Source organism: Aedes aegypti, chromosome 3 (genome assembly GCF_002204515.2).
Source record: "Aedes aegypti strain LVP_AGWG chromosome 3, AaegL5.0 Primary Assembly, whole genome shotgun sequence".
NCBI classification, from domain to species: domain Eukaryota; kingdom Metazoa; phylum Arthropoda; class Insecta; order Diptera; family Culicidae; genus Aedes; species Aedes aegypti.
The window spans coordinates 269279690-269301258 of record NC_035109.1 but is presented as its reverse complement, the minus strand read 5'-3'; the positions used below and the strand labels follow the sequence as shown (position 1 = coordinate 269301258).

The following is a 21569-nucleotide window of genomic DNA, read 5'->3' as shown; positions in this document are numbered from 1 at the left end:
GAATAAAAAAAAACTGTTCGGGCTTTCTTGACGCACAGCAAGCGTCAAGGTCGAAGGATCAAACAGAACTAACCGATCGCGGCACTTTTTCAGTTACTCCAACCGAACTCACCGATCACGCCACTTTTTCACTTACTAGACCAACGCGCGACATGTTTGATCCTGCCCTCGTCACTCGCCCCGGCAAAAGCAAGTGTCAAGGTCGAAAGATCAAACAGAACTCATGAGCAGAAAATCACAACCGGGCAAAATATAATCAGCAAAACTGTAAATAAAATATATTTCTCTTCTTTGATTGCCGGCATTCAAATGATTAAAATATCAAAACATAACCACAACTTATCTGTGTCTATCGCTAGCTTTTCAGGCGAATCCTGACCTCACTGATTTTGTCCTGGGATTCCCACGACTTTCTGATCTTACCAGAAAATGTCTCGAAGAATCTCTATCGAATTGTTTAAAAAATATATTGAAGAACTCTGCCAGATAATGCATTACAAACTATTTTAATTATTTCTCCTGGAAGGTTCTCTGCGTACTTATTACATATAAATTCCAATATTTCGTTTAAAGTATCCTCTGGTTGTTCATTAATAATTTGATTATGATTTTTTGGAATAATTGAGGATTTCTTCAAAAAAAGCTCTAGAAGTTTCACCATAAATGTTTTTAAGATCATCAAGCAAGGATTAATTCCACGGATTCCTAAGAAAGTTTGCAACCAGTTTTTTCAGCTTTGCTTTTGAAGTTCGTCCTAAAGTTCCTCTACAAAATTGTTTGAAAAAATCTTAGCAAAAATTATCCAAACTTCCTACAGACAGTCTATCACCATCGGCTCAAAATAGAGCGGATGGTAAGGTTTGGGTCTGAGGATCAGAAGACCCACGGTTCTAATACAAGAGCTATTTTTTTCTTTTTCTTCATACCAATCAAGCTAATGTTTGTAATTATTTGACCTAATTTGGAACATTTTCATAGATTTTTTTTTATTTTACTCACATGGCATGAAATCTGTTGTTTCTCAATAGAATACTGTTCTAAAAAATGACGCTTCAGCAAGAATTACATTGTAATATGCAAAGGCAGCTCAAGTTGAATCAGCGTAGCAACAGCCTTGAGAACTAGAGCCCACCCAACGACGCCCAGCAACGAGGAAGAATTTATCGAATACAGGTCGGACTCGATTATCCGGAGTATCGACTTTTTTTACTCCGTTTAATTGAATCCTCCGGATAATCAAAACACTGAAAAAAAAAATAAATCTGCAATAAAAGTACTTAAATATTATCTTTTATTATTAGAATATAAACGGATGGAATTTTTACTGAAAATATATGTGATTAAAATCTTAGATAATGTATTGTATGATCTCCGAAGTATCATGATACTATGATGGACATATTGATGTAGATCCCATTTTTCCTACCTTTAGAAATTCCAAACAAACTTTTTTGAAAAGTTTAATTTCGATTATTTTGTAGTACTGTAGTACTGTTTGGAGTATGGAAAGTGTTCCATGCGAAGGAAGGTGAAACAACAAAATGTTGAAGTCGGATAATTAAAACATCTCTAATAAATTTCCAAATATCATAAACGGTGTATCTTTGATAATGCGGGTAACATTGATAGTGAGGGACTCACAACATACTAAACGAAATAACATAATTTATGTTAATCAGTTAAATATGCGAAAGTAAAGAGTATTAGTATGATACTTCATGTCAGGACTATTTTCATTGGAAGCGATAGCATTTGAGTTTTTATATTCTAATATTGAAAATCGATGAGATTTTTGCATTTTTGAAATCATTACAAACATGTTGATAAGATTTTAAATAATTCGTTGCATATCCCTGACAGCCCAGTTATAGTAGATCATGAATCCGGTCTCAAATATCATATCGAACATCATTTTCACAAATTGGGGCCATTTTTGTAATCAAAGTCAGAAATTTCATATAATGTTATACGTCTGAAGGTATGCGACATCCTCACTCGGTTTTGTTCGAAATATTTATATTTCAAAAATGTTTGATTTATGTTGAATTCAATGTCGAAATGTGAATCATTCCATATATTTTTAGAAATATTAGTTAATACCCATTTATACAAACCTATATGCATATTTGAACTTGAAACACTTTTGCAGGTGATTTTTTTAAACAAATTCTGTTATTTTATAAACAAATTGAAACCCACGTTCTCCATTAACATTCTCCAATCAAATTCTAACTGAAATGATGCTGAACAGCAGTTTGGTTGGCGATTTTCATGTGTACACACCCATTATCAAAAAGTTACCACAAAACCGAAAATAGTCTTTCAATTATATGAAAAATTATTGATCGATTCAACATGAATCGTCATGCAATCTTTTAACTGCAATCGATAACTGCGATACCAGTACTTGTTTTAAAAATATTAGATACATATATTTCAAAACTAATGCAGAAATATTCAGATTTTCTTACAAATTTCTCAAGAAGGTCCATCAGAATCTTCTTTGGAAATTATCCTTAAAATTTATCTTTCTTTGACTTATGGTTTTCTAGAATTCTGTCAGAAAGCCTCTAAAAATTCCGCCCTCGTATCGCACAAAATTCAAACCAAGAATATGGATTCTGCCAATAATTGATGACATTGTTTCTAAGAAGTTTTTTAAAGAAGACCAATATATGTATCTATGAATATCTTAATAAATCTTTTCCTTCTTCCCAGTTATTTTGCTACATTTTTTCTACAGATTTCTTTACCCCTATGCTAATTTTGAAAGCGAAAGTTCTCCTGAAGGGTTTCAGCAAATTTCCGCTAAGGTTTCTATGGCAATAGGCGTTTCAAAAACAATTTTCATTCCAATTTTTAAACAAACCGGGGATTTAAAGCGAAATTCCTTGAAAAAAAAAGGTTGTTTTTATGCAATTTTCGATGTTTTTTGGAAATATTTCTTAACGACTTTTAATGAACTTCGCGGAAAAAAATGTAATATTTTATCTTTTGAAAAACTATTCAAAGAAATGTGTAATAGAACTTTCAGCGAAATATTTTAGTATTAGATATGATAGAATCAATGATTTTTGGAGGAATGGCGAGGAAAAACTGAACTTTTGAAAGATTAAGTAACTTTTTTTAGGTAAATCCGGGAGCATTGTCCGGAACCAATTTGCTAATAAAAAGTAGACAAAGAAGGAATGAACGTCTTCCAGGAGGAATTCGCTTTGAAAGTATGAACAAGTCCCACAATTTTAATTGACTAATTTCCAAGAGATTTGCAAAAGTTTGAAGCCAATCTTTAATGTTACTTTATGAATTTGATTATACTAAAATTCTATAAGGTATATCAAAAAGTTTTTTTTTGGAAAATTTTGCTACAAATCTGTAAAAAAAATTGAATCAACATCAAAGAGAGAATTTATTGCTGGAATAAACACCCCGATTTTGTTACATTGTTTCACACCAGGTTTAAGTTCTACCATTAATCTGAAGACAACTAGGAAATGCTGAAATACCTTGAAAGTTGAGCCTGATTTTTCGACAAAAACTTATGCCATGAAATTAGAAATTAGTATTTTTTTCTATTTTTTCAAAAAAATTTGGGCCATTATAGGAGTTGAAATTAATGTATGGATTATTTAAGTGAATTCTCTTAACAAAAATCATCGTCGCCGGATATCTCGAGCAGGTTATCCTCAAAAAACATTAGAAAGCAAAATACAGTTAAAAACGAGTTTTGAGAATCTAACTTCCAGGATATTGACGCTATTTTGTACCACGGTAGTTTTTGGAACGAAGATGTCGAAAACTTGCGTATATCGCCTAAACCAAGTCTTTACAGTAACCAATCGATCGACAGCCGGATGATTAAGATTTCGGTTGTCGCGCGTTCCACTGAAGTCAGCACCACCGCGCTGATGCTGTGTATGACAAGCGAGGTTTTCTCACTATAGTTGTACAACGTAAAATAACGTAATTAGTGAAGAGATTTTTGTCAATAACAAGTGTCATGGACATTGTGTCAGAAAGTTTTGCTTCATGGTAAATTGTTTTTTTTGACGTTGGATAACGTCTTACGGCAACATATTGGGGTACAATTTCGAAAAACGAAAAATCGCTCGCGTCACGAAAAGTGGTTAGATTTTGACTGTTAATAACTTACTAACGCCTGCATAGATTTTCAAGATTCTTTTACCAATCGATTGGAAATCTTTCTACGAATATAATCAAATAATGAAAACTATTGATTTTCATGACTAAACTATTGAAAAATTGGTATAGATTGAGGCATGTCTTATTTTTCATAGAAAAGTACATTTTTATTGCTTTTATAAGGTTTTGACGTTTTGAGGTTTACATGTACCGTAATTTCGAGTGAAATTGATCATTTTTCATGGTTTTTCTTGTATGTTTTCAATAATGTCGAAAATGCCAAAAAACTGAATGCAGGAAAACAAGTACGACGGTCAGCCTCTTTGGCTCATGTGCCAAAATTTTCTAACAAAGGTGTTTTTAGTGCTAAAAATCATCCCTCAAATAAAAAATCTGGGAATCTCATTTCGGGGTGAAATTAATCACTTGTCAATGCGATTATTGTTATTTTTTGAAACGACTCTACATAATGAATATGAGCTCCCTAAATTGGAATATGCTTCCTAAATTCTTAATGCAATATTTAAAAATATAATGAACAGTTTATTTTAAGAATTGCGATGAAAACGCCTAAATGTAGGCAATTTCCTAAGGAAATACCTGATAACTAACAGAAACTCAATTATTTCAACCGAATGAGCTAATTGGTACGAGTTTAGAAGATAAAATCGGGCACGGGGATATATTTTAAGTATCTTTACAAACTTTACTTACTTTTAATAATGCCGTTGTCGTCTTCGCTACCTAACATGTAAATGCATGCTAGAGCGATCAGAGTATCAACTTGTCAAACAAAGAGCTAAAACTAATCAGCAACAGCTTTGTTGATGTTTTGATTTGGTAAGAAATTGTTGATCGAATCGAAATACGCACACAGAGAAGACTGCAAAAATGCTACCGCCGCCCGTCCCGAGCTACGGGAACCTAGAAAACTTTGTTGTTTGCCATTTAACTCCGTTGAAAACTAATCAACCAAAATTATAGTTGATAAATAAATAAATTAATTATTAATAGTGATAGATGAAATTTCTCTGGATGTAACTTTTTTTACGTCGAATTCATTGTTGTGACCCCGAAAAACGCCGTTTTGTTTGAAATTGTGCTGCAATCAGGCATTGCAAAATCCGCTCTCATTTGAGTATGAAGCACGATCAAAGCAAGCAAAGAAAAACATCCCATCTGTTGCGGTCCACGATCGTCAATGTAGGGTAAGTGTTCCCTTAGTTGTGGGTGTTCCTATAGTTGCGGTAATGCCGTTTTCACTTATTTTATCGCTTTAGCTAAAGCACCGACACTGCCAATCGACGTATTGGCTTGTTGATATATGGAATAGCTGAAAAGAGCGTTCAAATTGCTTTAAAACTGATGAAATATCACCAAATTTGCTACAACTTTTCTTACTTGTACCAATTGTTGCGGTAAAGTGTTCCAATAGTGGAGGATCCCATATGAAAACAACGGATACCGCAACTATAGGAACACAAATTAAAAATATACCGCAACTAAAGGAACAGTGTACCAATAGTGGAGGTATTATTTTTCACTGACATGCCGTGGATTACTGCGATGAAATCATTTTTCTCATTAAGTCAATGGTCTTCCCGTTACAAAAATAACATGTACATTAAGGCAAAGTAGGCCGTCATTGAAATTTGTACGCGACGTTGATGATTGTTGCTTATTCATCTCACGATTTCCAATCAAAGAAAATCCGTTGGTTTTGCACTGACACAGCTGAAAAAGTATCAGCATACTTTATGCATGTAAGCGCCTACAGTGATATTTTTTCAAGTCAATATAAACTATCGAGACTGAGTTTTATCACTTTGAAATGCAAGCTGAAAAGTCATCATTGTTGCCAAAACGAATGACGGGCTACTTAGCCTTAATTGCGCTTCTTGAATTTAGGCAGTTAAATGAAGTTCAATCGTGCTTAGTACCTCCACTATTGGTACATCTACCCTATCGCAAGTTGTAACAAGTCTGATAAATGGAAGCAGGGAACGAGAGCCCCAAAGAGAGAGCGTTGATAAAATCCATTTTTCTCGCTTGCTTACCATTGGGGATAGGTATTTTTCTTTACTGGCACAATAAACAATCCACGAACTTCCAATAGCAATAGTGTACCCCAGGTTTGGAACATGTTAAGAGAGGTTTTATCATACACTACTATCCCCCCAATCTGATCAAAGTTGTAGCAGTATACGATAAACAGTCTCTCATAATGTGCAGCATATTATGATAGTTACAGAGAGCGATACGCGAGAGATTCTCTTAATTTTCTCAGGATTCAATCCCTGGCTGCAATTCATTTTAAGCGCGTTCTCCACGGATACGACGAGTCAGCTGGATGTCCTTCGGGATGATGCTGACACGCTTGGCGTGGATCGCGCACAGGTTGGTATCCTCAAACAAACCGATCAGTTAGGCCACTCGCTTCCTGCAGGACCATGACGGCCGAGCTCTGGAATCGCAGATTTGCCTGAACATCCGTCGACCGATTCTATCGGTGTTGAAGTGTTAACCGAACCAACCAAATAATAACACACAATGTCCATAATAGGTTAGAATTGACATGTAACAAATAGTATGAAAATTGATTGGATTTTTATCAGTAGAAATTTTTCATAAGTTCGTGACGGTCTCAAGCCAGGAATAGAAGAATCTAACGTTATCCAACGCCAATTTGGCGGCTGTATCTCGGAAACAACCTCTTACTTTTTTTTCAATATTTATTATCATCAAAAATTCTGGGGCTGGATGAGTCTGGAGGGGGCCAGGCCCCCCTGGCCCCCCCTGTTCCTACGCCAATGGGGGTAAGCCCACCCATCGTGGCAAGATTACACGTCCTAGGGGAGGAACCTCTGGCTAAGGTTTTTAATAACAGTTTAATTTTGTATAAAATACTTTTTTTTTAACCATAAAAACGACGGGCTGCATTTGACGTTTCGGGACAGCGGAATCTGAGCAGCATATGACGTTGATATTTTTCCTCTTCACGAGTCTCTCTCAGGGCGGGGCTATAAATGTCAACGCGAAAATGTATGAAATTTTCAAATCTCGCATAAACTGTGATCTCGCCCTAAAAGCCATTGGTAACCTAAAGGGTAAATTGACGCTTATATTAAGCTGTTCGGTAATCCAATCCGCATGGTTATTAAATTAATTAACTCATTACGCGTGGTAAAGATGGACAAATTATGGGTGAAATTATGAAAAAAATCCGCGTGCTCGGCTGGGATTTGAACCCAGGACTCTTGTATGCTAGACGAGCGCTTTACCAACTAAGCTACCGAGCCACTTGGTGACCCAATAACTGAGTTGGTTACAAGTTATGAATTCAAATCCCTACAGACCACGCGGACCCCTTTCATAACCCATATCCATCCATATCATGTTAACTACGCACGCGAGAAGAGCGAGTGCGATTTATTTAGTGTTGAAACTGTTTGCCTATCGTACCTACATCGCTTCCACAACAACTGTATTGTGGAAGAGTAAAGATGTGGGAAGGCTATCAACGTGTCGTTCTCACTCGTAGTAGTCATGTCGTCACTTCCATCTTCATGAAACAGACGAGCAGTTCATCTTCAAACGGTTTCGAAACACGAAATAAATCGATGAATATTTGCTATCAATACGGTTTTTGCTTTGTATTGATCATCCTTTTCCATTCCGAAGTACCGTTTTTAATTTTAGCACTGAAAAGTACTGTTTTATTGCTTTAGGTGATTATAAAAAGAAGCCAAACATCGAATTTTCAAGCGCACAAGACCAGAGAATCTGACAACAGTTCGCGTTGAAAATCAATCAAATCACTTGCTTGCTGGTGGTGATCAATGGGATAGATTTTCAACGCGGAGCGCTGTTTGGTTCTCAAGTCTTCTGCTCCTGAATATGTGAGGTGTGGCTTCGTTCTATAATCACCTGAGACGAGACTCGCGAAGACGATCTTCTTTTTCTGTGATTGCTGAGTTTTTTTCTTATTCCACTTTGTGTTTATACCAATTATGCGCATGCTGTTCAAACCCTCACATGAACTCAGCAAAAAATGATTGAGTTTGCATCACATCGAATCATAAATAGCCATATGAGTGAAATTTCATACCAGCAAACGTAGCAGACATTAGAAATAATTAATCTTCTGCTTAGATTTATCAGCAACTTTGGAAAAAACTGGTCCGCCGACTGAGGTTTTTAATAACAGTTTACTTTGAACACAATACTTTTCACTTTTCCAGCCATAAAAACGGTGGGCTGCATTTGACGTTTCGTGAGATGGGAATCTGGGCTGCATATGACGTTGATATTTTTCCTCTTCGCGAGTCTCTCTCAGATAATCACCTTAAAGAAAAACTTCGAAGAGCAGAGAGAAATCGTGTACGTACAGCACGAAGGTACGTTGCGCACTCAGGACACAATTTATTTACAGTGCAACCTCCATGACTTGATATCGACTTATGGAAACATACTAAGAACAAAATTTCCTAGTTACGATGATGGTTCCTTCATACAACATTCCAAAGAATTTCTGTTCCATGACTCGATATTTCCATGAGATTCCAGTTATCGACTCATGGAGGTTTGGCTGTAAATATAAATGCTGGAAACAATCTTTGAAAAATTCAAGCAATGTATTCTCCTCCGTAGCAATCTAGTTTATTTCACAGCATAACAAAAATGACATTTTTGCGTGTATCAAGGATCAAATTATGTGTCTCTAGTAGATTTGGGGTCACTGAACCTGATGCCGTTCTCAGAAATGTTCCAGAACGTCACAATTTTCAGCTATAGGTCGCCAAAACACTGGATTCATTGATGTTTACATGAAATTTAAACTATGATTTATCAATTTTTTTTTATGATTTTTATGATTTGGTTGGAAATGCATGATTAAATTTAGTATAAATCGATTTTTTCACCATGCTTGCAGTCTCTATACAACATTCTTCGTTTCTCTTATATGGAAAAATACAATACTTTTCTAAACCATCAAGAAATAACCTTTGATCATCGAAAGTATTATGAACTTTGTTGATAAGTATAAATTACCATACAAGATGGCATGAAATAGTCAAATTATGCATTTTCAACAGTCACTATCTAAAAAACTAAACGTTCAGAAATCCTTAGTTAAGTAAATATGTAGTAGTATTTTGATGCTTGAGACAAAAACGGATCCCGCGGTGTTTAAATTGTTTTTCTTTTCCTCTAAGAGGGCAACGTGGCTACGCCCATGTTCTACCGTCGCGTTCCCAACCATACAAAAATTACGAAAGTGTGTTCCACGGCAGGGGAAAATGGGAAATGATCAAAAATCGCGTTACGAAATGCTTGATCGATCCCCATTTCTACAGATTAATTGTTACCAGTAGATCGTGTCATGCACCATCATATGATCAGAACAAGAATGCACTCTATAGATTCTCGCCACTTTCTCTTTCTACATCGGCATTTCGAATTTGACTTAGAAGCAGTAAACGTTCAAGGCATGAACTAGTGAGAGTAAATGTTGGTTTCCTCTCTATTTTTTCAACTAAAAGCGAAAATTTGGAGCGCGAGAGAAATATCGAGGAAAATGCGATACTAGGCTACTGCATTTTCCACTCCACTCGATGGGGGAATTGAATTTTCATCAGCACGAACATCTCAGTCATCTTCGATTCGTAGTTGGGAGAGATTCGTCATTTTGGTGTGTACCCTTTAAATCCCGGAAGGAAGGTGTCATATTTTGGGTCAAAATACTTCGGTATTCGTCCAGGAGTGTATGAAAATAGGTACAACTTTAGATTTATATGCAATAAATTCCAATAATCAGATCAATATTGTAATTTTCTGTGTTTGATCGCAGCACACTCTGGATCCAGCACATGGCGACTGCATTGAGCAGAACAAGAATATCCGCATGGCCTGCTAGGTTGTGGTGAAAATATACCGGTGCACGGCAGCGTGTCACGATCGGCTCCTACCTTCAGCAGAGGTGTCAGCCATCTTTGAGGCGATCGTGTGAAATGAAAACTGTGATTATCTTACAGCACAGCACGGTGATGTGAGGAATTTTTCAGATCTTTGTATCGTCGATGAACTTTGCTGCCAAACATTCGGAAAACAGAAGGAAATTACAATCGATTAAACATACCGTGGATATCATTGTTCGAAAGTGGATTTTTAAACTCGCGAACCTATCCCACTCGGATAGGAAAATTTTATGCAGATAAACGAAATTGTAGTAACATTTTTGTACATCCAGAACAGAACAGGAAAGGTGAAGTCAAACTACGACGGCGAAGGGAATTGCTAGAACATCGGTGAGCAGTCAGCGCAAAGATCAACTTCACTTAGGCCATTTTGGCTAAAAATAGTGAACGACTATTTTTAGTTTAACAACACTCACTCATACTGGCCTTTGGAGGAGACGCGTGCTCCGTTTAATCTAGTCAGCGGGGAGCACAAGCAAGAGTGTTTAAAGAATAACACATTGGGCATACGTTCGGAAAATTAATGGCCTACTGCGATCGTGGTCATAGCCAGAACAAGGTGTGCTGCGCCGATCACAGATCATTTCGGGTATCAAATTTACGGCTGCGAAAAATTGTTGTTTGAAAGTAGCCGTCCCGAACCGAAAGCAGAAATAGTGTATGCTAAAATAAAACAAATTGAAAATCGCTGTGAAATTCACCCACAGAAGTGCCCATGTAAATGCCAGTGAAGTGGAAAACAAACCAAAAGGAAAAAAACAACGGGGAAAATTGTGTCGCGTTGATGAAATGTAACGAAAATAAAACACATCACACAAATCGGAGTCCGTCGTTGCGTCGTCGGGAGTATCCGGAAGACAGTTTGAGTGAGTGAGTGAATTTCGACTTTTCGTGAAGTACAGAGCCTCTGCCAGAGAGCATTTGTTTGAAACTGCGAAGATATCAAAAGACAAGCAACGTGGTACCGTGACGTAGAAGTATCGGTGAATAGAGAGCAGTTTGGACGATCACTGGCATTTTCAGGTGATCATGGGCCTGGAAGGTGTTCAAACGCGGCAAAATGGTGCCAACGGATTGTACTCCTCATCACTGCAGTGGTACTACTTGCCAAATGTGGACCATTCCAGTGAATCCATGCAAGTAAGTGAATGCTTCGATAATAAGTGCAACCAGTAGCTTACACAGTTAAATCTGGAAATCGATCTCAGTAAACGGATAGCTGAGTATCTAACAGCTGATATCTCGGTAATTATTCGCTGAATCTCGGTAAAATGTGTACCGAGATCTTGGTATATAATTACCAAATCTCAGTTATATTAGCCGACATCTCGGTAGAAAAAAAAATCTCGGTAAAATACGCACCGAGATTCGGAATCAACATTCATCTCAGCTATTGGGATCTTGGTAATCCATTTTAAACATAACTTTGTTTCTGAACTCTTCTGAACTTTGATTTCTATCCTTATTGATCACACTACCAAATGTTTGTGTCTCACATGAGTTCTGCATACGATATGATCAAGGAAAATGCGGTAGTTACTAAAAATTAAATCGCAGAAAACAATTCCGTTATCAAAACAATCATAAGTATGTTAAATTAGGCAAAACAATAGAATTATAAGTAGTAGGGCAGATGTACCAATAGTGGAGGTACTAAGCAACATTGAACTTCATTTAAAGAAGCGCAATTAATGCACATATTGATGTTGTAACGGGAAGTAACGACCATTGACTCAATGATAAAAATGATTTCATCGTAGTAATCCACGGCATGTCAGTGAAAAATAATACCTCCACTATTGGTACACTGTTCCTTTAGTTGCGGTATATTTTTAATTTGTGTTCCTATAGTTGCGGTATCCGGTTGTAGCATGGTTGTAGTAGTTCGTGGCTTCGTAGTTCGGAAAATGTTATTTTCGGGAAATGAGTCTGAGCAACACTGCCCACAGTGGATACGAGTAACTGACACTGAAGAAGACTGCAAGTGGTAGTCGAAATACGCGTATCTGTCAAAGATAAGCATTTAGGAGCGGAATTAAAAGGTACACGGTACTCCATCTACTTTAAAGTTTCTCTATTTGAGATTCTGCTCAGAGGATTCAAACATTGATTAAAGACTTAAGTTCTAGTTTTTTGTTGAGTAAAAATAGTATTAAATACTGGTGGTCCCGTCAAGCATTGTTTTGCCATCAAGTAGGCTGCTGAAAAATGGCATGCAATCCCCCATACAAAACGACAGATTAGTCTCCAGGTGTTTGTTCAGTTATTCCAGATAATTTTCCACTCAAACACGTTGGAACACTTGACCAATGCAACAGTGAAATAATCATGCAAGTCTATCAGGCCGTTCTTAAGGCATTTCGTGACGTACAAACACAATTCAATTTTTATTTATATAGAAGTTCATCAAAAACACACAAGTGTACAAACTCTAGAACAAGTATGACCAAGTAAGAAAATGGCAACTTTGGTAAAGAAAGCTCTTAGTTAATAACTGTGGAAGTGCTCTTAAGAACGCTAAGCTGAGAAGCAGGCTCTGTCCCAGTGAGGACGTTAATGCCAAGAAGGATGAGACGCTTATTCAGAAAACTTTACAAAAGAGTTTTTTACCAAAAAATTCTTACTTGGTCATGCTTGTTCTAGAGTTTGTATCGTACGATGCCCAGGAAAGTCAAGGAAATTTCTATTACGAAAAGATCCTGGACCGACCGGGAATCGAACCCAGACACCTTCAGCATGGCTTTGCTTTGTAGCCGCGGACTCTAGCCGCTCGGCTAAGGAAGGTCCCTTATCTGAATAAGCGTATGGCTGTTGGTATAAGAATCCTAATTAACCTTTTAGTCTCCATGTGAGGAAGGGGTTCATGTCTGCTCAAAGCTCAAATTTGGGATGGCAACGAAATCTTCTACAGATTGCTTAGTTTTGCTGGACCTCTTTCCCTACCCCTTGGAAAAGGATCTTATCAATGGCTGATTGCTATAATTTGTGCAATGCTATCGAGTTTGAGAAATAAAAGATAATGTCCAAAATATGACAAGGTCGACAGTCTTGTCAAAAATAAAATAAATTCGATCATGTCTCTTGCCGTTGCCCAAATATTCTTGAGTTTATTCCCAAGTGCATCCCTGATCAATTTCAATCAAATCGGTCTTACGGTCTTTGAATAACCTAGTTCAAGCCCTCTAAAGTTGATCATTTTGTATGGAAAAACGAACAAGTTGAAAGTTTATTGTATAGTAGCAGTTTCATACAAAAAAAATCATACCGTAGAGGGAGGGGGTATATATGTCTATCAAATTTACATAGAAAATTCGTTTATGCCATGTTATATAAGAAAAAGGAAAGGTCTTTGCAACTCTCTTAAATACATATTCAACTAATCACAAATTCCAGTTGTTGTTAGGACGTGGCCAGAGCAATTCTCGATTGTTGCTGGATGGGTCAATCTTGTCCAACAGACCAAGCTAAGTTTGAAAACTCCAATTGATTAGCGCATAAGAAGGAGTCAAACCTTATTGAATCGTATTGCTGTTTGCATTTGAGGTGCAAATCTTCACTAAACGTCCTCCAAATGCGGTAACACAAAACAATCAAAGGACACCTAGCAACGATCATACAAATCACCGCCGACCTAGCAAGAAAAATGTATCTTTGACATCGCATTTCTTGTGGAAAATCTTATCGCGTTTGGTGTTCCCGCATTTGATATTTGCATTTCAAACGCACACAGCAATATATGACTTTTTTTTTACCAATTCATTTATTTAAGGCTCTATCGCGCTTAACGCTTTACGGAGCCGAGATTCATTTTTGTACTTTTTTTTTACAATTGTTTAACTTCTTAAGTACCAAGTTTAGTCCGGGTTGGAGCCAGGGTACTCGTGGCAACTCGAGGTTAGTGGTCACAAATATTTTTAGGAAGGGCTAGGTTGGGATTGGGTTACAGGGTTCTTTGCAGCTCATCCGGGTGGTATTTCATGGTTGCTCGTTTGTCGTATCATGGCGTATACCAACTTCATGTGGGTTTTCGATTGCCGGATGGCCAGGAACATCAATCCAACACAAATGGGACATAACACAGAGAGAGAAAAAAAAACTGGGGAAGAGAACACAAGAGAATTAAACTTTTATACAACACAAGCGAAGGTAATCGTAAATCGACAACATGTAGACGAGATCGCGGGAGCCCAACACATCTCTAACTGAAACATAGGGTTGTCTACCTCGGGCCACAAGGGTATCCATAAGTTGTGCTCTGGAGGCGTCCATATCCGGGCACTGCCAAACTACGTGATCGATGTCATCATAACCGGAACCACACCTATTACATATATTGCTCAGCGCGAGGTTGATCCTGTGCAAATGTGCGTATAGCGAGTAATGGTTGGACATAAGTCTTGACATCACGCGAATGAAATCTCGACTTACATCCCAACCTTTCCACCACGCTCGCAAGGAAACTCTAGGGATTATGGAATGTAACCACCGTCCCAGTTGGTCATTTAGCCAGTCGCTTTGCCAACCGTGAAGAGAACTTTGACGTACTAAATGAAACAATTCACCGTGTGAAATTCTTCTATCATATATCTCACCTTCCTCAGCGCCCACCTTTGCGAGAGAGTCCGCCTTCTCATTGCCATAAATTAAGCAATGTGAGGGGACCCATACAAAGGTAATCTTATATGATCTTTCGACCAGTGCACACATCTGCTCTCTTATTTTTGTAAGAAAGTAAGATGCATGCTTTACAGGTTTCATCGATCGGAGTGCCTCAATAGAACTGAGACTATCCGAGAAGATGAAGAAGTGGTCTGCGGGCATGTTAGAGATCATCCCCAAAGCGAAGTTGATTGCTGCCAGCTCAGCAACATAAACCGTGCAAGGTTCCTGAAGTTTTCGGAAGGCGGAAGAGTTTTCATTGAAGACACCGAAGCCAGTGGATCCATTTATACGTGACCCGTCAGTGAAATATCTCCTGTAGGAATCGACATTCTGGAACTTTGCGTTGAAAATACGTGGAATAGTTATACATCGAAGTTGATCTGGAATTCCATGAATAGCTTGTTTCATGGACAGATCATATTCAACAGAGGAACTGTCATTGGTGAAGCGTACACGTGGAGGGTTATAACATGGAAGGCTAATGTCAGATGACATGTAGTAGAGATAAACTCTCATGAATTTTGACTGAGTGTTCAGTTTGAGCAATTCTTCGAAGTTTTCGATGACGAGTGTGTTGCTCACTCCACACTTAACAAGTATTCTTAGCGAGAGCTCCCAGAATCGGTTTTGTAGCGGTAAAACCCCTGCCAAAACCTCTAGGCTCGCATTATGTGTCGAGTGCATACACCCTAAGGCGATACGCAAACAACGATATTGAATTCGTTCCAATTTAATCAAGTGGCAGTTTGCTGCTGAGAGAAAACAGAAAGAGCCATACTCTAGAACAGAGAGAATGGTTGTTTTATAGAGTTTTATGAGGTCTTCCGGGTGAGCACCCCACCATGTTCCGGTAATTGTTCGTAGAAAATTGATCCTTGGTTGGCATTTTTCCGTTAAATACCTAATATGAGTTCGCCAAGTGCCTTTTGAATCAAACCAGACCCCAAGGTATTTTGAAGTCAAAGACTGGTCAATGTCTGTTCCCAAAAGCTTAAGCTTTAGTTGGGCAGGATTCCGCTTCCTTGAAAATACGACCAGTTGAGTTTTTTGCGGAGCAAACTCGATCCCTAAATTTCTAGCCCAAGTGGATAGATTATCAAGGGAATTTTGCAATGGTCTTTGCAAGATTTCCGCTCGTGGGCCCTTCATAGAAACCACAGCATCATCTGCAAGTTGTCTTAGCGTGCATGGTTCTTCCAAACAGTTGTCAATATCTTTAACATAAAAATTATAAAGCAAGGGACTCAGACATGAGCCTTGGGGAAGGCCCATATAGCTAATTCTGGAAGTTGTCAGTTGACCGAGAGTGAAGCTCATGTGTTTTTCTGACAACAGATTGTACAAGAAATTATTCAATATTCCAGGTAATCCACTATTGTGCAGGCTTTCTGACAATATTTCTATGGAAACTGAATCAAAAGCGCCCTTAATATCCAAGAAAACCGAAGCCAATTGCTCCTTGTCCGCAAAGGCTAGTTGAATATCTGATGAAAGCAACGCTAGACAATCGTTTGTTCCTTTGCCCTTGCGAAAGCCAAATTGTGTACTGGAAAGCATGTTGTTTGATTCGACCCAGTGATCGAGTCGGGATAGGATCATTTTTTCTAACAATTTCCTTAAACATGATAACATAGCAATCGGGCGGTACGAATTATGATCAGACGCTGGTTTCCCAGGCTTTTGAATAGCTATTACTTTGACCTGTCTCCATTCAGGTGGAACAATGTTGTGCTCCATGAATAAGTTGAACAGGTCAAGCAACCGTCTTTTAGCGATATCAGGGAGATTTTTAAGAAGATTGAACTTAATCATATCGCGTCCCGGAGAGGAGTTGTTTGATGAAAGAAGAGCCATAGAAAATTCCAGCATAGTGAATGGTCTGTCCAACGCATCGTCTCTCTGGGTTTCCCAGAATGGCGGTTGAGCTGGAACTGAGTCTGGACAGACCTTTTTTGCGAAGTTGAATATCCAACGATTGGAGTATTCGTCACTCTCATTTGAGGATGAGCGGTTTCGCATGTTGCGAGCCACTCTCCAAAGCGTCGTCATTGAAGTTTCTTGTGAGAGGCCATCGATGAAACGTCGCCAATAGCTACGCTTCTTCGCTTTAATAAGATTCTTCAGTCTTTTTTCGAGCTTCGAGTACTCTAAATAAAGTTCTGAGGTACCATATCTACGAAAAGCTTTAAAGGCATTAGATTTTTCTCGATACAACTGAGTGCATTCATCATCCCAACCAGGTGTGGCTGGTCGTCTTTTGAAGGATGCACTTGGAACTCGTTGCTTTTGGGATTCTAATGCACTTTTATAAATCAATTCTGTTAGGAGTCGATACTCATCCAACGGTGGGAGAGTGTTGAATGATTCGATACCAAAGGTTACCGCTGATGCAAATTTTTGCCAATCGATATTCCTAGTGAGGTCAAAAGGAACCTGAATTGACTGTTCTGACCTTTCAAAATTATTTCTGATAGAAGTTATTATGGGCAAGTGATCACTACCATGGGGGTCATCGATCACCTTCCACATGCAATCGAATGATAGTGAACTTGATCCCAAAGACAGGTCAAGGCGGCTTTCTTTGCCGTCGGATGAAATACGTGTCACTTCACCTGTGTTCAAAATGTTCAAGTTGAAATCGTCGCATAAGTCATAGAAAATAGCCGCTCTATAATCGTCATAAGATTCGCCCCATCCAGTACCATGTGAGTTCATATCACCCAGTATTAAAACTGGAGATGAGAGCATGGAGACTGCATTCCAGAGATGACGGCGGTTTATTGAAACTCTTGGAGGAATATAAACAGAAGCTACGCAAAGGTCTTTACCCTTTACGCTTATTTGGCAAGCAACGATTTCTATGCCTGGTTAAGTCGGGATGGGGATTCTGTAGAATGAGTGGCACTTTTTGATCCCTAAAAGCACACCCCCGTAATTATCATCTCGATCCTGGCGTATAATGTTAAAATCGTAGAAGTTAAGATCATCTTCAGAAGAAAGCCATGTTTCACAGAGTGCAAATATATCACAATCGGAATTGTGAAGCAAAAATTTAAATGTGTCTAATTTAGGTTTTAGACTATGACAGTTCCACTGTAGCACAGTGATCATATCTTGTACCTCACTTGATGAATTAGCCATCGAAAGATATGATCGAAGCAAGGAGGGGCCACGAGATAGTCAATTCCCTGAGATATTCTTCTATTGCGGGGAGAAAAAGGTCGAGTATGCCTCTGAATGAGTCTGAAACTCCGAGGGCATTGCATATGCGATCCACAAGGTCCGTAAAAGTTATCAGTCCTCGCTTGGCCCCGGGGGTTTTCGAGGAAGAGCGAGGGACTTCAGTAGCTTTTAATTTGCTATCTTGTCTAGAGCTTCTTTTTGAAGTATATTTAATCGGTGGAGGCGGGGGCGGCAGATCTTTGCTGCAACACGGAATGGAAGCATCAAAGACCTGTTTCTTCGGCAATTTCAAATTTGCCCCACCTCCTTTTGAATTAGGCAAACTTTTGAGGGAAGATTTCATTACCTTTCGGCGCAGTCCCGGAGAAGATTGAGACTTTCGTTTACCGGGTGCGTGTACCTCCGAAGAATCTCCCCCATCGGTTTCATCGTCGTTCGCTTCATCGGAAGACAACTCTTGAAAAGAGTTACCAACTGGGATGGCTGATGAAGACTCTTTTGCGGACGGATTTAAAGATTTTACCATTTCCGCGTATGTCTTCTTGGAGCGCTTCACAATTGAGCGACTCTCATTTCGAATGCGTCTTTTATAAGCCGGGCATTTCTGCAGGTCATGAAGTTCCTCGCGACAGTAGCTACATTTTTCGGCTTCCTGTGTGCAAGCATCTTCCAAGTGAGCTTGGTTGCATTTGCCACAACGGGGCTTGTTGTCGCAATAGCTAGCACTGTGGCCAAGCTGCTTGCAGTTGGTACAATTGAATACCTTCGGCACGTAAAGACGCACTGGGTAAGAAGCACTGTCAATACAAACAAATTTCGGGAGGACGGAACCGGGGAAAGTCACTCGAAACGAGGCTGACGGCGAAAACACTTTCTTATTTCCTTCCATGGAAACTGATTGTAATTGTTTACAATCCAGTATAGCCACATCAGGAATGGACCGGTTCTCAAAGACGCCTTTGCCAGTCTTAATGTCTTCGCATGTTAGACTCGCGTCGATAATTTTCCCTTCCACCTCGACTTCTCGTGCCGGCACATAGACGCAATATTCCACAGTAAAAGCCTCATGCTGAGCAATTTCATTCGCTGCTTTGTAACTAGGTGCAGTTACACGCAGCTTGGATTCTTTCACTTGGTGAATAACGGTCCCAGGATATTTACGCGTCAGCTCCCGAGAAATCGAGAGCACGTTCAAAATCTTCTTTTTGCGCCGGAAATAGACAACCCAAGGCCCAGCCGAAGACGGTTGATAGAACCGCGTTCGAGCAACGAGATCTCTAGGAGGCGTATCGCCTCCATCCGATTCATCCATGCGGAAAAAAGCTTAACCGCAACCAAATGAAGAAAAAAAAAAATAATAATAAAAAAAAACAAAAACAAAAAAAAAATATGTGTAAAAAAATTATTAATCAGTGGACTATTTTGTACACACCTCCCCTAAGTGGGTAAATCAAATTCACAAAAAAAAAGAAAAAAAAATTAACCAATCAGTGGGCTATTTTGTACCCAACTCCCCTATACGGGCAAAATTGCACCGGGAGAGAGACAGAGGAGAAGCGAAAAACAACCTTGAACTCAACACTGTTGTTCGGAGATGCGAAAGCAATTCAATAGATAATGTATACTTATCCGTTCTACAGCAGGAGAACGTCCACGCGCCGTAGGTAGTAGACCGACCGGGTCGGCCTTCTGCCTTGTTGTTGTTCTCGGTGCGGGAGAAAAATCAATCACCGATAATTGATGATGGGCGATGATTTTATTGCGGTGGAACGATACTAGTTTCACTAGTTCGCTTCCTTCGCAAAGCGCAATCGTCTAAGCACTCACTTTGCACAAAACTGAAACTTGTTTAACTCACTAATTAAACCAAAAACCCACGCGGGCGGTGGGGAAAAAGGCCTAAATGAACTCTGCAAAAAGTGCCGTACGATGAGACCGGGATCCTGTCGACCGACTCGTTCAAGCGCTAAGCAAGGAATCAATATATGACTTGACACCTACCATGTATCGTAGATGCTCAATATTGACATATTGTCGAAAATTCAACTCTGAGGCTATCAAAAAGCATTTCAATTGTTTCAAAATAAGTATTTAGTTTATATTCTGAACATTTTGAAAATTAAAAAAAAAAACAATTTTTGTGTGTTGATAAAAACGGAATAATTTGTTGACGAAATCGGAACGTGACAAAATCGGAACGTGATAAAAACGGAACATACCTGTATCCTACAACTTAATGGCTTCAAGTTAAACTGGAAATGGAAAATTATACGGTTCAAATCCAGTGGTTTCTATGAACATTTCTCTTCCGTCATAGAGCACGAAAAACATCTCCCTTTAAGACACCTGAATGCATTTGGCTTGGTTTCGCAAATATTTGAAATAGGAAATGTGTCAAACTTACTTCTTAAGAATATAATAAGCCAATGATTAAAACCATGCAAGAATTTTGAATTTATTATGCTTGATTGTGTTGAGCCATGTCTTCAAAGTTTGTACGGATAATTTGCGGACACCCTGTAGACCCGGTCCCACTGGTCCCACTTATAGACCCGGTTATGGGGCCCACATAGCCGTGGCGGTAAACGCGCAGCTATTCAGCATGACCATGCTAAGGGTCGAGGGTTCGAATCCCGCTGGTCGAGGATCTTTTCGTAATGGAAATTTTCTCGATTCCCAGGGCATAGAGTATCTTCGTACCAGCCACACGATTATACACATGCAAAAATGGTCAATCGGCAAAGAAAGCTCTCAGTTAATAACTGTGGAAGTGCTCATAAGAACACTAATATGAGAAGCAGGCTTTGTCCATATTGGGACGTAACGCCAGAAAGAAGAAGAAGACCCGATACTCAAGCTGTCAGAGCGTGGCAAACTAGATGTCAGGGCTGGTAGCAGTCAGACAGCAAAATAATAGTGACTCTAGTGACCAAAATAATCAAAAAAGTGACCAAAAAGTGACTTGAAAACTACAAGTATTAGTCATTAAAATGACTAGAAATGAAAATACGTTCTGTGTGTATATAACCTTTCTACATATTAGGCGAATTTAGAATGTAGAGAACTGCAGTAATTTTAAATCTTTCTTAACAGTTATCTGTCCGAGATAAGACTTGATTATGACAATAGTCAAAAAATAGCGTTTTCAAGATTCAATTTATCATTTTTTACAAGACGAACATTAGCTTAAAATAAGATAACTATGTTAGATTTCTGATTTACGTCAAAAAATAAAATAAAATACATGAACGTTGGTAAACGAACTCGTGTTAGAATCCTTAGCAAAATTCCTGTACATAAGGAACTTACTGGCAAGATTTTGAAGTAGGGATGCAAAATGAATTACTTGAAGCTTTTCTTAACAAAGCTGTGGAATAAATCGAGGGAAAATGTTTGGTTGTAGACAAAATTATTGCAAAAAGCGAGAATAATTTTCAGAACATTTTGAAAAAAATCCTGAAAGAATTCAAATATCAAAAACAAACGAACTCATGCTACATTTGTGGCAGAATTTCTGTAAAATAAAGAATCCAAATAAACAATAACTGCAGAACACAATGGATTTTAAACGAAATCGAGAAAAAAAAAAACAAATTAGATGAA

At 38.6% G+C, this 21569-nt stretch overlaps 1 protein-coding gene across 2 annotated transcripts in view; it reads left to right on the top strand.

The window, feature by feature from the left end:
• Positions 1 to 9757: 9757 nt before the first annotated feature.
• Positions 9758 to 21569, top strand: part of LOC5572223 (zinc finger CCHC domain-containing protein 24) — a 58066-nt gene continuing 46254 nt past the window's right edge. For both annotated transcript variants that reach the window (XM_021850703.1, XM_021850702.1), the window contains exons 1-2: positions 9758 to 9920; positions 9995 to 11261. In XM_021850703.1, coding sequence (XP_021706395.1) covers positions 11151 to 11261 — 111 coding nt within the window. In that variant the 5' untranslated portion in view covers positions 9758 to 9920; positions 9995 to 11150. The remainder of the gene's footprint in view (positions 9921 to 9994; positions 11262 to 21569) is intronic.